The 16188-nt window shown below is 41.0% G+C and overlaps 1 protein-coding gene across 2 annotated transcripts in view; it reads left to right on the top strand.

Annotated features, from left to right (window-relative positions):
- LOC129775153 (uncharacterized protein DDB_G0283357) overlaps positions 1-15986 on the top strand; it is a 65114-nt gene extending 49128 nt beyond the window's left edge. For both annotated transcript variants that reach the window (XM_055779506.1, XM_055779507.1), the window contains 5 exons: positions 718-1416; positions 1495-1932; positions 2009-5132; positions 5203-6021; positions 13930-15986. In XM_055779506.1, coding sequence (XP_055635481.1) covers positions 718-1416; positions 1495-1932; positions 2009-5132; positions 5203-6021; positions 13930-13982 — 5133 coding nt within the window. In that variant the 3' untranslated portion in view covers positions 13983-15986. The remainder of the gene's footprint in view (positions 1-717; positions 1417-1494; positions 1933-2008; positions 5133-5202; positions 6022-13929) is intronic.
- The last annotated feature ends 202 nt before the right edge of the window (positions 15987-16188 follow it).

The raw sequence follows: 16188 nt of genomic DNA, 5'->3' as shown, positions 1-16188 counted from the left end.
CTTCGTGGGAGTTAGGTGAGAGTGTTACGTAAGCATTTTTATTTTTCTGCGTTGTCATTAGTGATGATAAAAATATAAGAGATGATGTATTAGACATAAGATGTATTATGTACATTGGCAATAAGGACTCAAATTTCGACATATGGCCAGCATATGTATTGTTCTCACGAGAACACAAGCATCTCCAGCTGCTTCCATGAAATCACCCAAAGTATCGGCCCTTTTAGGGCCTTCAAAACTTCCCACTAAAGAGTTATTGCAAGAAGTTCGATAAAAAGTGAATTGATACTTATGATTTTATTGCCGGGCGAGTTCCTTAGTAATTTTATTAACTTTCCCAAAATTTATCAGTGAGTGGTAGGCTTTTGCTCTTTTGTTTTGGTCATGGTTTTCACATTATTTGACCACTGGTGTACACGACCTTACAGATCGATAGTTTAATAATTACTCTATTGATAAAACATTGTTATCTTACTGGAATATGTTTCTTTGTAATTTTTAATCATTTATTGCGTTATCCGCGATTTTCATAATCCGTAATTCCGTTGTTCACTGTATTTGTACTAAAGATTTTAATTCTTAAATTTTTATCTCGGCGAAAATAATTTCATAGTCCTACAGTAACAATGCGGTTGTGTCCTGGACACTCCCATTTCATTTTTCTACATCAGTACGATTAGCATTAACTATTGTGATGTTTTCCTCCCAACAAAACAGGCACTTCTCAGCAAGACCGAGATGGAGGATCAGGAGCAGAACTTCTCCTTCACGAGCCGTGCGGTGCAATCAAAGCGTGCCTCGGGTCGGCCCACTCAAGGCGGCTCCCTGCAGGACCTCCAGGAGGCCAGCATGCAGGACTTCTTCTACTCGGAGTTCTCGTTCGCGACCGATTACTGCGCCAACCTGGGCGGGTTGGGAGTGCAAACTGCCCGGCGGCATCACGGTAGCAGCAGTTCTGGGCCCAGCTGCGGGCCAGGTGGGGGCGACCGGGTGATAAACCCACGTCAGCAAAAACGCTACACAAGCTCGGTCTCTTCCCGGCAGCGAGAGGGCGGCAGTTTGCCGAGTAACGTCAACGTGGACTGTCCGTTCTTCAACGAGGTCGGTCACCATCACGCCACCGGAACGATTACTAAGTTCAAGAAGCGCGAAGGTGGCGGTGGGGGAGCCAAAAGCGACTACGGCACAATGCTGCTGACGGCCCCTCTCACCAGTGCCGGTGCAGCAGAACTAATCAGTGCCGTGGCGGAAGTCGCAGGCAGCACCGGATTGTGCGGCGGAATGAAAAATACTGAATCTCAGCTGATTGACGACTGCGGTGGTGGCGTCGTCGGGGCTGGTCATACAGTTATCGACATGGGAGAGTCGGAATCTGACGAGACACAACATCTGCTGGCACATGATGCAATGCAACAGGTGAGTCAGAGCGAGATCCATCTTTTATTCTCGATGGGAATAATTGTGAATGATTTGTCCTTTTTCGCTCTTTCGTAGAATCTGTACGACTCGGGTCTGGATGATCTGGATGGGAGCGGTGGGGATCTGTACGTGAGCAGCACGAACACAAGTGGCGAAAGCAACACAGTAAGCAGCGCCGGCAGTGCTGGAGCATGCAGTGCTCTGAAGAAGATACCGCGCTTCCCGGCGGCGAGTTATACTAGTCACGCCAAGCTGGAGATTGGCGAACCCTCGTCGACGGTGCGACCCTCGTCGGTGCACCATGTTGATAAAACAGTCTCGCTGCCACTACTCGAGAGTAACAAGAACGTCGACATTACCCCGATCCAGCTGGGTTCAAGCTATCAGGCCGTCAAGTGTTTCATGTCTAGCGAAAACAGTAAATCGGAACAAACGAAACACGTGATGATGGGAATCAGCGGTGGAAATACCAAGTATATCACCACGCAGAACTTCAACCAAATTATTTCCCAGGTATGGTTGTGTGGTTGAGATTGTGATCGTTTTCATTACATGTTTTTTTTTCTTTTCTACTCACCACTACTAACAGCCCAAATATTTGGACGAAAATGGCAACTCGGTGCAGCAGTTCAACAGCGGACTCAATTCATCATCCTCGTCGGCCGGGGGTGGCAGTAGTGGGACTAGTGGCAATAATAGTTCATCGATTGGTGGCATCACAGGAGGGAAGAAGAACCGGAAACCAAAATCGGACCGGAATACCGTGTTGGTGATACCGGAGAACATCGCAGGTTACCGAGGCAAAGAGGTCGACATTGAGTCGCTGGTTGACTACATTGAGAATAAGGACAAACAAAAGGATACCGGCGGGGGCGGTGGCAGTGGTAAAAGCGGTGGGACTAGTGGTCTATCTGGCAATGGACCGAATCCGAAGAACGGAACAGTGGTGAAGACCAGTGCTGGTGGAGGCAGCAATGGCAATGCCATCAGTGGGGTGGAGAATAGTGTTGTCGAAGAGAAAGTACCGAAGAAGAAAAACGAAAAGAAAAAGGAGAAGGCCAAACTGAAGAAGAGTAATTCACTGGAGGAATTGAGTAGCTGTAGCAGGAAAAAACAGCAGGCTGAAGATGAGCAGACTACTCAGCAGAACGACACCGGTGGTGAACAACAAGAATCTTCACTTAGAGCACAGGAAACGGAATCAGCGGTCGTGGTGACATTGAGAAATAATAAAGGCAACAAAAAGGGCCAAAACGTAGCCAATAGCAGTGTGATATCTTCAACTTCTTCAGCTTCTTCGACCACTTCATCACAGTCCTCGAAGGACACTTCAAGTGCTGCGAATAGCGCAAAGCGTGGTGAACGACGCTCCTGGGGAACAGAAGAACTGAGCTACTTGGTGGAAGACAACGCTCAGCAAGCGGTTTCTGCTGCCGGTGGTATAGTGGACAAATTGGAAGAGAAGTCTTCGAAAAAAGAAAACAAAAAGGAGGCGAAATATATGGCGGAACCTATAATGCCTACGTTTAACCTCGCGAAGAAACGTGATTCGCTACGGATGTCTGTCGAATCGTTGTCGGCTGTCAGCACCGGAGCTGCCGAAACAGCCGAGTTTCACGTAGTAACCAAAAAGAAAAAAATGAAGAAAAAATCTCACGGTTTGTTTGCGGAAGAGGGTTCTATTTCATCCAATGTTGGATATGCGAGTGGCGCTGGGAACAGACGTCACTTGTCCGCAAGTCACAGCTACGGCATCGGTGGAAACGCAGCCGGTCGAAGCGCAAACATCGTTGGTAAATACCAAACCAGTAATAACTTCGCTAACGATCGAGACATTTACATGAGCTCCCTGGCCAGCAACAGCGATGTTTCACGAAGAAAGTCAACTTCATCGGTTCCGCCCTCCGAGAAGTCTGATTCCAGTGATGCCGACTCGGTACAGTCGCTGCCAATTGAACCCTCGCGGAAGCAGCAAAGTGGACAATCGAATCGCAACTCAGCGGGTGTTCCTCAATCCTACGCCGACATTGCCCGAATTCCAAACGCGGATAAAGTCAACAACAATCTGCTCGGCAGCAGTATGAGCAGTAGCACATCACCGTTGGATAGCTCCAGCGTAGAGAAGTGGCCACCGGTTCAAGCTGCAAGCGAAGATCTGGTCCAGGCATTGAAATCACCCTCCGCGTTCCCAGAACTAGTCCCAGAACCATCGATGGTGTCACAGTCACAGCAGCTACCAAACCAGCAGCAATATCAGCATCAGTATGTGAATAGTAACGTTAATAGCATTAATAGTAACAATGTAGGTATCAATAATAAAGCGACATATTCGCAAAGTCTGCTGATAGCGGCAACGACCAAAGCAGCAGCACCAGAGGAGGACGATTTTGGCAAGCAGCACCGATCGGCGACGGTGGCCAGCGGAAAGTTAGTAAATAGCGTCAATACTGAACATAATGTGAATAGTAGTAATATTAATAGTAGTAGCAGCAGCAGCAATTCAAAGCTAGCATTACACAAATCGAAAAGCGTTGATAATAATGATATTTATTACTCAAACGAGCACTATCCGGCGCTGGAAAAGACTGTCAAAGCTGCGAAGGTGATTGCTGCTGTTAACATTAACAGCAGCAACAGTTTGCAGGAACCCAAAGGGTCGTCTTCCGTTGGGAAAATCAGTCCAGTATCTTCGACCGGACAGTCGAATAGCACGGTGCCTCTCTGCGCAATAGTACCGTCAGTGCCCACAGTGCCCTCTACCACTCACAATAACATAACCAACGCTATACCCGGTGCCAAAAAATCAAAAAAGAAAGATTACTCAGCGGCGAGTACTAATTTTACTTTGCCGAATGAAGTCGAAACAATCAATAATGCTAGAAACGTGGCTGCTGTTCAGACATCGCTGGATACAATCAACAACAATAGTTCCGCACTCATCGAAACAGCGGATATGATCTCAAATGCCGAGTTCACTCAGAATAGTTGTCTGATTAACCGTAGTCCAAACGGTGAGCTTAACCTGCAGCCTCAACCTCAGAGTACGCCCAAGAATAGTTCACCTGCCAACACTATCATCGCTAGCGTCACCTGCAGCAACAGTTCTAGCTCCTCCGCCAATGTGGTTTCCACCAAGCGAAACAGAAAGGAAAAGTCTACCTCCAGTAGCGGCGGCGGCGGGCTGCCGCACTACGCTACGCAAAGTAATTCTGTTTCCAGCGCGAACGCTTCCACCGCCGGTACAGTTACTGCCAACCCGAATTACCGCCCGGCTGTAATTATCATGAACGACAACAACGAACCTAACCCGAAGCACGAATTCACCTTCGGTTTCGATATCGATCAGGAACTACTCTTCGGTGACTTCCAGGAAGATGAAGTAAGCATGCTTGATCAGCAGCATCAGCAGCAACAACAACAACAACAACAACAACAGTACTCACATGATCAGCAGAAGTCTTCCCATCACTACCATCATCAAATGTATAGCAACAACAATATCGAGAGTGATCCGTTGACGAGCAGCATTGCGTCCAACCAGTCAACTGATTACGGTTACAGTTCGATGCAGCAGTCATCCGCTTCGACGACGTCCCCTTCTTCCAACTCTTCGCAACAATACAATCAACAGCACCAACACACCTACCATGGTCACAATACAACACAGCAGCATATGGAGTCGTACGAGATGTTGAACAACTCAACTGACCCTGGTAAGAGAAAAACCTCACATCGAGAAATCGAGGGCGTTTCAATTTTTAATTTCATTTGTTTCCATTTTAGACACCTACCGGGACAGTATCGAGCACAAATTCCACCAGCCGCCACCTTCGATGATGCTACCACCGGCCCCACTGTACTCGCAGCCACCGCCTCAGCTACCGCCGCCACACGTGTTGGCAGCCCAACAGCAACAACAGCACCAACAGCAGCAGCAGCATCAGTCTCGCCAATCTCGCCCGGCAGCTAACGCAGCTCCTGCCGCTTCGGCTAATCACTACAGTTTACCGCCACCGCCGGTCATGACCACTGGTCATCACCAACAACAGCAGCAACTGCCTCCACTAGCGCTTCCAATTAAACAGGACAGCGCTACCAACACTCCCCCAATGGTATCTGCGACATCCCCACCCGCAATCATTACCGTGCCACCACCGCCACTGCCACCGGCTGTTCAGGCGATACCCCTCGTGGCAACGGTCGTGCCTGTGGTCACGGCAGCAGCCATTCCCGGTGTAGTGGCCCAACAGACGTCGCCAGTTGTGATCCTTCCCGTGAACATCAGCAATATCGCCTCTGCCGTTGTCGTCAGTGGTAGCAATATTAATAATACTAGTCTCGCCAACCAAACCAATATGGCCGTCACCGCCGTCGTCACAAGCAGTTGTAGTAGCAGCGATAGCACCAGCTCAATGGCAACCCCTCAGCAGGAGCCGAAGCCACAGAGGCAGCTGCAAAATAGTACGACGACACCTCAGCAGCAGCAGCAGCAGCCAGTTTCGATCAGGGAGAAGATGAAGGAAATCAATTTGCGGTTTATTGCCCCCGAGCAGCTGCAGACTAATCACAATCACGATAAAATCGTGAACTTTGTTGGCATGGGTAAGTTGGCAATTTGATGAGTCCACTGGTGAATTATCGGCGGGCTTTCCTTTATTGAAACCATCCAAGTACGAGTTATAGAAATTTCCGGATTCTCGTTAACTTGATTTAAATTTACGCCGATGTAACACGACGTCTCGATTAAATTTGCGTGTTGACACTCAAAGAAGTTTCATCAATTTATCACTGTAAATGAAGCATAGATTACATAATCTACTGTGTTTGCACTTTACGTTCGACAATCTTAACATTTTGACGTCGTAATGTCACGCACGAGCGTGCGTGACATTATCGGGATATTATAAATTGTTAAGTTTTACTAATCTCATCGTTAGTTCTTATAAGTTCTCAACCCTGTTCCCCTACTTTCATGAAATTTCGAAAATATACATTACTAACCTGACCATCAAGCCGATGGAAATGTTTTTCCATCAAGTGTACACAATTTGTACAGATCAGATTTTCGTAATGTACGCGTATGTTGATTATACATGCAATTTTACGAAAAGTCTCGTAATGAAAATTTTTCCTTCTGGCGCTTGCGTCACATTGCGAGATTACGGCAAAATTGATAGGAAATATTTCTACGCATCTATCACAATCAATCTTTTTTTTCTTTGAAATAAACAATGAAATAATTGTTCAATGTCAAGTATTTTCCAAACGCGCTAAATCTCACGTTTTGATTAGCTCGATTTATGCTCCTCAAATTGTACCGACCAAAAGAAGGCAACTAGAGTAACAGAGGAATACGGTTTCTCCAACACGGACTTCCAAACCAAGGAGCCTGGGAAAATCGGCATTCTGATTTACTTGGAACGAAGAACGTTATCTATCACAATTCATGAATTGACCTAACATGGTATTTGTTTAAACTCTTCACCTACAGAATGAATATGTTGATATTTTGATTCAATAAACCGATTTCTATTTCAAATTAAATTTTGATAAAATCAATTGAATTCGGAAAATAATTGTTCAATCAGTAATTTAATCAATACAATCGAATGAGGACTAAGCCAACGGTAGACCTACGTCAACCTTATGGGTATATCATGCATATAACCCATAATTTTTGTTTTCTATTATGCATAATATCTTATTATCGCTGCATGTGATATTTCAATTTTTACATCTGTAATATATTTCGGTTTCCGACAAAACTTTCGTAGATATCTTTAATACTATGGAAAACAATTGAGGGGCTTAGAATGAAAGGGGTGTAAGTGATTTGATCGGTTTCTCTACATCTACTCTCTCTTTTGGTCATAAATTAGCTGCAAATACATTCCCAGCTGTATTTGACAATGTGGAAGATAGGTCAGAACCTCATCTATCGGATTGTATAGCAAACTTAAATTGGAACGTTTTTGCATTTGAGTTATTAATAAAATAAAAAGTTGATGAAGAGAAATCGATCAAGACACTTACACCCTTTGCATTCTGAGTCCCTCAATTAACATTTTCCAATACGTGTTCAAAATTCTAGATATTTTTCAGCGAATGGATTCGAAACATTATATAAGTGCGGACCGGAGAGCGTTTTTTTATTTAGACTTTAATGAAAGATCTCAATTGCAACCAGGAAAATTTGGCAGAGATCCTAGTAGGAGAGGCGCGGGTAAGACGGACAGTGAGGGTAATATGGACAGGTGGTTAAATTGTATAGTTACATTATGATTTCAAATTTCTGTTAATTAGAACCCCTTCTACATTCTATATTTATAATATTTAAACCACCTTATGACAATGAGTAGTGAAAATGGGGAACAACAACCAAAAAATATATATTAAAATGGGTTTATGTCTGTCTGATTCTTATGGACTTGGAAACTGCTGAACCAATCGACATGAAAATTGGTATGTTGGGGGGGGGGTTGTTCTGATGATGGCTTGAGACTCCTTTCCCCTCTAAAGGGGGGCTGCCATACAAATGAAACACACAAATTTCTGCATTACTTTACAATTAATCAAGCAAATGAAACCAAAATTGTCCGATTTAGGGCTGTCTCCATTCTGTCATATTTTCTGTATCAAGCATTTATTCCATGTAACGGAGAAACATGTTATTTGTAAGTGGATGAAAAATCTTGCACGAGAATTGTGTCTGATATTATAATGTCGAGTTTTGGTAGAAGTATTGAAATTTTATAGTAAAAAATAATTTTAAAGGTTTGATCAGAAGATCAATCAAATAACAGTTCTGCGATTGGACCCATGAACGTGCGCTTAGTAAGAAAACATTGATGTGATAACGAAAAATAAATTTTGGCGGGACGAAGTTTGCCGGGTCAGCTAGTGTAGTATAATTCCGTGTGTGGATGTAATTTTTGCGGCTCCTATATTAAGCATTTTGGGTGGTTTAATTTCAAATTTAAATTCACTGATGGTTATATTTCTGTTTGTGAGTTAACAGAGAAGCGATATTGGTTGTGTATGGAAAAGTAAATTTATTTTTGAGTGGAAAATTTACATTATAAAAATAATTGTATTGGTGGGGTGAAACGGACAGTTGCCAGTTGGAGTGAGATGGACTGTGGAAAGTCCGTTTATTCTATTCCTAAGGAATAATCTGCGTCTATAAACGGAAATCAAATCGCCAATGTTGGACTGTCTAGAAGCTGACTGGAACAAAAATCAAAATAGTTGAGGGCCTGTCCGTTTATACTGCTGAAAAGCAAAATATCACTTCTAGGTGTATTAATTCGATTTTTTCATCATTTAACGGACATTCGCTATGAGTTCAGACCTTGGTTGAAAAAAATTTATTCCTTTCACGAGCGTTGGAATTCTACGCACTATATTACAAACCTATCCATATTCCTTCAACTATATGTCCATATTACCCGCATCGAAAAAAATGTTCTACTTTTTGGTCTGTTTGAATTTTAGTATAAAACAGTGAACTGAAGACAGATCTGTTAACGATGAAAATTGGAAGCATTCTCATCTGCCCCTACATTTGTTCTGGTTTGTGTGTGTGCTTGTGTGTGTCAATAACGGGCCACTAATGCATTCGTTCACAATTCATTTGGTTCAAATAAACCATCCGCTATTTGAAATCACAGGCTTAATCCAGCTAGCGAGTAGACAATAATCATTTCCAATGCTGATATCAAACACATATACACACACAGCTCCGATACAAACGTTTGCTCGGAATGATTGTTATGTCCGAATTACGACACTCATTACCAACAAGCGTGCGTTATTTTATGCGATAGAATTGAATAATCTGTTCTCAGTCATTTGCATTTCAGTTGCCTTCCGAAAGACGCTGATATACGTGTAATACACGAATCGAATGCAGAGTTCGTCCTACGGGCATTTAGAGAGGAGAGATTTAATTTATTTTATTAGATTTGGGGACCGTCATTTGTCGATAGATCGCAGAGATATTTGCATTAATCGATAGAAAATATTTCTATGTATCTATTAAATTAAGAAAATTTAACATTCTTTTGAAACAGTTGGAAAATGTCAAGCATTATCTGAATGAAAACCCCGCTTTCTGATTGATCAAAATACATAAGCAATTTGTGCTGTAAAAGGAGCAAGTAATGTAGCGATAATGATTCAACATGTCATTTTTGAATTAAGTGACGGCGACATTTTTTGTTTGAGACTCTTTAGACAGCTATCAGCCAACGTCATATGTGGTAGCTGAGAGTTGATTTGAAAATATTGCTGCGTTGCCGATTGCTCACCTAGCTCAGTGCAGCCATTCTGTGTAATGAATTGTGCGTTTATGGAATAGAACAAGGGTTTGCTATAAAGTATACGTGGTTGGTCTACCAACTAGTAAACCTAAAATCCTTACTATCGGCCTCGAGAGCTTGAGTGTGGGTATACTGTACACTTCGTAGTTGCTCTCCGTGATTGACCTGAACCAGCGAAATTGCACAAAGAACACACTGAACGATTGGGAGTAGCAAATCATTCTCATTATGCAAATTTAAATGATTCGGACTTTAAATAGTCACTAACGACGCCGACGATGCCCTTAAAGTCACCAGGGGAAGGGAAGGAATGTTAGTATGATATTCGCCGCCCGAAGGTCAGAAGAATCGCCTCTATAGCGTGGTTCCCTAGCGATTATCAAGGAGTAAGGGGAATGTAAGAATGAGGATTCAGTGATGTGATTAGGAGTTTATCCATTTCTTTCTTTGCATAATAACCATAGATAACAGCTATTACAACCATCCTTATTAGGGACTTTGGAGCCTCTGCTCTTGTTCTCAATACTTTCAGCTTCTTTTTCGTACATGCATACATGCATGCATACATACCATAGTGATCCGTCGTAACTATCGGCCTCGAGAGAAGTCATTTTCGAGCCTCGCCACTGCTGCTATCGTCAGTAGCTGGATGACTGATGAATCGTGTCTGAAGTTTGCATCTCATGCTCTTCTTTGTTTGTTTACGGAGCCTTTAAATCTTACGATTCATTTGCTTCCGGCAGTTAATTTAAATATTACCAAAAAAGTAGAAGGGTCTGAGCCTAGGCCCCTAGGCTGACGAAAGTTTGACGTAGAGCTGTGATTGCTTAGAACACTTGGTTATTTCAAATGTAATCATTTTCATTGTTCAGAAATTTGTTAATTTAACTCTTTTGAAACTCTAAATAGTAGTCCTGAAAAGTGCGGTTTGTTGTATGTACTCATATCCTTCGAACGGTTTTTAACGAACAACGAAAGACAATAAGCTTTTGGCAGGAAGTTCAACTGTCTAACTGAAAATGATTAATGAATATCAGTGGGACACATAACAGGATTAGAGGCGAATGAACTGCAAAGTTTAAAGCCTCTTAAAAACAAAGAAAGAAAGAACATAACAGGATAGAATGGTAGATGAAGTATAAGTGAAACGGTAAACAAAAAAAAATACACCCAGTTTTTTTATGCGGGGGATACGTACAGGGAAACTTCGATATAACATACCCTCGTTATAACGTACCCTCGATATAACGTCACTCGATAGAACGTATATTTTACCTCGATATAACGTACACATTTCCAAAGTGTAAAAGGATTTTTTTTCTGATAGAACAATGAATTATCTGTATTATGATGCTAAAACAAGTTTTGTACCTTCAATCAATCCCGAAATACAGCTAGTTTTGTGATTCCGAATTCTAAATGAATCAAGCTTTAATCAACAGTACGAAAGGAAACATCATGAGAAAGGCTGGCTTCGTCTTCTGATTGAAGTTATTCATTAACTTTACTAAAACAGCAACACAATAATGTATCATAGACTACGTTTGTGAGTACTTGATTATGCTTCGATATAACGTACAATTCGATACAACGTACAATTTTGGAAGTGAAATGTACGTTATATCGAAGTTTACCTGTACCTCGTAAAAAAAACCGCGTTAATTGGAAAATCCGCATAAAAAAACCATGTCACCTAATGATAGATATCAAATGGGACTATCCTTACGAAGAATGGAAGTAAAAAGTTGAGTGCTACTCGCTTCCGAAAACCCGTAGTTTTTTTTCCTGTAATTTCGTTGGTTACTGGTAGCTACAGTTCGGTTTTCCTCACGAATGAGGACATCTGCTGTTGCTAGAAGATTCCCTTGTGATTAGTACACTCTACTGCCGATGCACGTGCAGTACCACTGTTGGACAGTCCAGAGCTAAGTAGACAGGGAAATCCATTCACGAATCGCACCCGCACCGTTGTACAGCCCGCTGAGCTACCCGTTACCTAGCACCTAAAATCCACGTAAGAATCGTGATAAGTTGCGGCACTAATTTCCTTCATAAGCGCTAAGCTCCGTTACAAACACTAATTACCGTAATATGGTCTGAGGGAACATAAGAGAAAAATGTGAGCTGAGGGGGAGATGTGATATTGCACTAGTCTTTTTTTACGCGGGTACCGCGTTAATTGGAAAATCCGCGTAAAAAAACCGCGTTAACTGGAAAATCCACTCAAAAAAACCGCGTTAATTGGAAAATCCGTGTAATAAAACATGGGTGTATCGTCATTGATAACATTGAATATGAAATTTATGAAAGTTGCTTTATCTTTACACATGAAATCATGAAGTTGCTTTATTTTTAATGGATAGCTATGGTATTGTGATTACTTTCCATTATATTATTCGGGAGCATCGGGAGCAGGAGTTTTTTCGGTGAATTAATGTCCGTTTGCAGACTATCACAATCAAGTCGTATTGGTTCTACTGCTCAATTTATCATAGAATGAATTGAGTCATTGGACCAGTTAGCGAACGATTACTGTTATTTGTTAAATTGCTCACTTGTTTTATTATTTCTTCAGTTGATGTCTCAGGCAAAAAAAAATGCTGGAAAAAATGACTATATCCCAGCAAAGGCAGACCAGACGTTTCTGGAGGCTCTTCTTTTCTACCCTTGCCAGTCGGCTTGTCGGCGACTGTTTCCGAGAGTATGCGTTTGTTGCTTGGTTAAGCTTATATGAGTTCGGAATTCATTTTGTTTTTCACACAAAATTTGATACGATTCTATAATCATTTTTTGGAGTAGGCAAAAATAGAAGACGACCCAAAACATAGCAAAACAGCTGCAAAAAAACGAGCGTTCAAAATGGTCGAATTTGTCAGCAGAAGTAAGTGATATGATGTCCAACATAGTGCCACAAAAAAACGTAAATAATACCTTCTAAACAGACCTTCTATATAACCGCCTGTAACCGAAATGTATCAGTTGTGAAAACTTTCATTTCATTGTTTGACCGAAATTTTGTGGGTTTTAGAAATTCTTGTAAAAATGTAAGCAAAAAACATTAAGCCCTTTTCAACATTTTGTTTTAAGATTTCATGTATACAAAGTTGCTTAAATGGCCAATGTTATTACACCCACAATGTTTCACTGAGATGGTGTTGACAACTTCTAGGACGAGTTGACGTGAAATTCGTCACTATCACTTCCCCTATTAACCAAAGTTGGCTGCTTTCTGATAATAGTTTTTTTGAAATGGTTCAATTATTAACAGTATAAGTCCGAATTATGAATCTGGCTACAGGGGAAGCATCTCATAAGGTGGCCGTACACTGTTTGCCCGGAGGTCAAATATTTGATATTTTTTGACAGATAAGGTTTGATTTGATATTTGTACAAACACTATTTTGTTTGCCACTCTTCAATTTAAAACAGTAGTAAACAATATCAAACACCGAACATGGAAAAAAATCAACTGAAATATCCAAGGTAACCTAACCATGTACCGACAGGTTCGAAGAACAGACTGAAAAAATATTTTAGGCATCCAATAATTGAATATTTGCTTGTCGTGTTTTGTGTAGAATATATTTGATCAGTACACGTTGACCAAATTTTATCTGTCAAAAAGAGTCAAATATTTGGCTTCGGTCAAACAGTGTATGAGCACCCATAGTAGATGTTTTTTCCTGTCAATCCCACGAGACACAACCAAACCTTCCTGATAAACCATTCGCTCCAGAACTTCGTCGATTGTCTTACGATTTGTAGGTGAAGATTCGGTCCAATAGATTTTTGTTGTGTTAACTCCTATGCTGCGCGAGTCGAGCTTCCAACAGTCGGGTTTTTTGAGTTACAGTATCTGAACCATTAACACTATTTGAATTTCCATACATCTGGTTTGCGTTTTCGCCTTTAACAAAAGCTGTAAAATGAAGCGTAGTTTCTGTATGCTGGTGCGTTTCTTTGACTGACTCAAACAATAATGAGCCAAGCAATTATAAACAGTCGGAGAAATGTTCTTATTTTTCTAATGTCACCTAGTAAGAACCGATTAAATTTATACACCATCATATAACGCCATTTATTTTATTACAATCATGGTTTTCTGTTTGATAAATTTCGTATTTTGAAAATATAGTTTTTTTCACAGTGTTATTCTGTAGTTCAAATGTCGTTTCATTTTTTCTTCCAGCCTGGGAGGATATCATCTGTATCGGCAGCGCCAAATACTACGATGGACAATAAATCTCAAGTGTGGTCCGATGATGTGTAAACAAAAAAAAATGATTGAGGAAAACAAGTAACGAAACTACTCCAACAGAAAAACACACATACGCAAACAGTCATATAACAACCGGTAAATATGGTTTGAAACGATATGCTGATATGTGTAGAATACAAAGGAGGGAAAAGTAGGATGCTACTTGTCAAAGAAAGTCCAGTAGAGATGAGATGGCAACGTGTAAGACTAAAACGAGCAGAAACAAGATTCTATGTCATTGCAGGAATGATAAAAGCCTGAGAAAATTAAACCTTAACAATTTCAAAGTTAATAGAGAGAGAGAGAGATTGAGAGAGCGAGAGAAAAAAATGCCAAGCATTAACAACAACAAGAATAAAAGGTTCATAAAAAATACGAGTGTGAAAGAGGAGTAGAATATAGTGTAATATAACATGAGAGATCATATATAAATAGGGAGAGCGAGAGAGAAATAGAAAAACACACTTACACTCACAAACACTCACGCAACCAAGGTTAAATGTATCTACACAACACAGGTTATTGTTTTTTGTCGTTTTTGAGTGTCCACTATTACGACTGATAGTAGCAGCAGCCTGTGTATTTGAGATTGGATTACAAGGAAGACTAGCATCGCAACACCAGTCTCACAGGCTGTCGTCGATCGCCGGAAATGCGAAGTTCATCATGTTTTTTTAGCATTAAATTAGCCCAAATTTTGTTTTGTGCAACAAAAACCATAGCAAAGATATATCCTGTGTCTCGGAGCGTGTTCGCTGAGATATATTCGTTTGCAGGGCAATGCAAAACGATGACTGCTTCATTTAACTACTACCACTATTATTATCATTATCATCATTAACATACTGTTTATTTTATTCAAGATTCTTTAGCTTGTTTTCTTTTTTTTATAAATCGTATATTGTTTCAGCAACAACAAAAAATAGTTGAGAGAGGTAGATAACAGATTCCGTTTCGTATGGTGTGAATGAGTGTTACGAACGAGGGTATGTTAGGAAATCGATCAGAGCGGAAAACAGTTAATAAAATGAATCAGCTTTTGTGTAAGAACATGATATTGCTATTTTTAGTCATTGGCTAGAGTAAGGTGGGGTGCGTGTGTGTTTGTGATGCGATCCTCGGCGCATAGAAGCGTGCGTGTATTATCGGAAAAAAATAAAAAAGCGCAAGTGTCCGATACACCCAATGTGATTTTTTAGTATCTAATCGATGGGCGATCGCCCGAGAATGCTGATCAACCAGGGGCTTAGGGAGGGTATATTTCCTTCCCGCTCTGTCCGATGGGATTCCGCTTTTTTAAACTCCCCCAACTCCCCTCGGGAAGCAAGGTGATCTGGATAAAAAAAGTAAGCTCTAGGGGAGGAAAAACAAGAACTGCTGCAGCTTCGAAACTGTATCAAAGTTACTGACTGTATTTAAGAAATATATATAACGAAAGAAAAAAATATATATTTAATTGAACGAGGAAGAAAACAGAATGCTTACATATTTAGTGACTAATAGCATCAACAAAAATATATACAACTATATATATATAATATATTAATGAGCAGACGAACTCTAGGAAGGAAGGCTTCTGTGAATTAAGTGGGAAATAAATAAGAAATTGGAAAGAGGACAGGTATGCAAGGAAACAACCACAACCGAGGACGATCCATTAGATAGTTTCGAAAAAAAATGAGAATAAAAGAATATTAATTTATAATTAGCAACTAATTGAAGTCACGACGAGTCAGTGTCAGCAAAAAAAACACAATTGCGACAGAAAAAGGATTCACTCATACCTACGAGAACGTATGTGTGTGTCAACGTGTAACACACATCCGCATCATTCATTCACATCATCTTCGTTTGTGATTGTGTGTATACACACATACATACATACATCCATACAAGCATATAATCATCATCACCGGCCGTTTAGTCGTCCCATTTTTGCTGTGCAATGACAAGTATGAGATGATGGTGGTGTGTGTGTGTGTGTGTGTGTGTAAAAGAAAGCGAGAGAGGGAGAGAGAGGAATCAAGCAAAAAAATTCAATATTTTTTCTTGTTATGAATTTCTGAGAGCAGTAGCGAGCGGGTTAAATGAGCGGAGCGAGTTAGCTCTGTGAGAGGAAGTCTGTTGTGTTTCATTTTTTCTACGTCGGAAAAAGGGGAAAAAACTGAAACAGAAAAACAGAACGACTTC

Source organism: Toxorhynchites rutilus, chromosome 3, assembly GCF_029784135.1.
Source record: "Toxorhynchites rutilus septentrionalis strain SRP chromosome 3, ASM2978413v1, whole genome shotgun sequence".
Lineage (NCBI taxonomy): Eukaryota > Metazoa > Arthropoda > Insecta > Diptera > Culicidae > Toxorhynchites > Toxorhynchites rutilus.
This window is presented reverse-complemented; position numbering and strand designations above follow the sequence as displayed.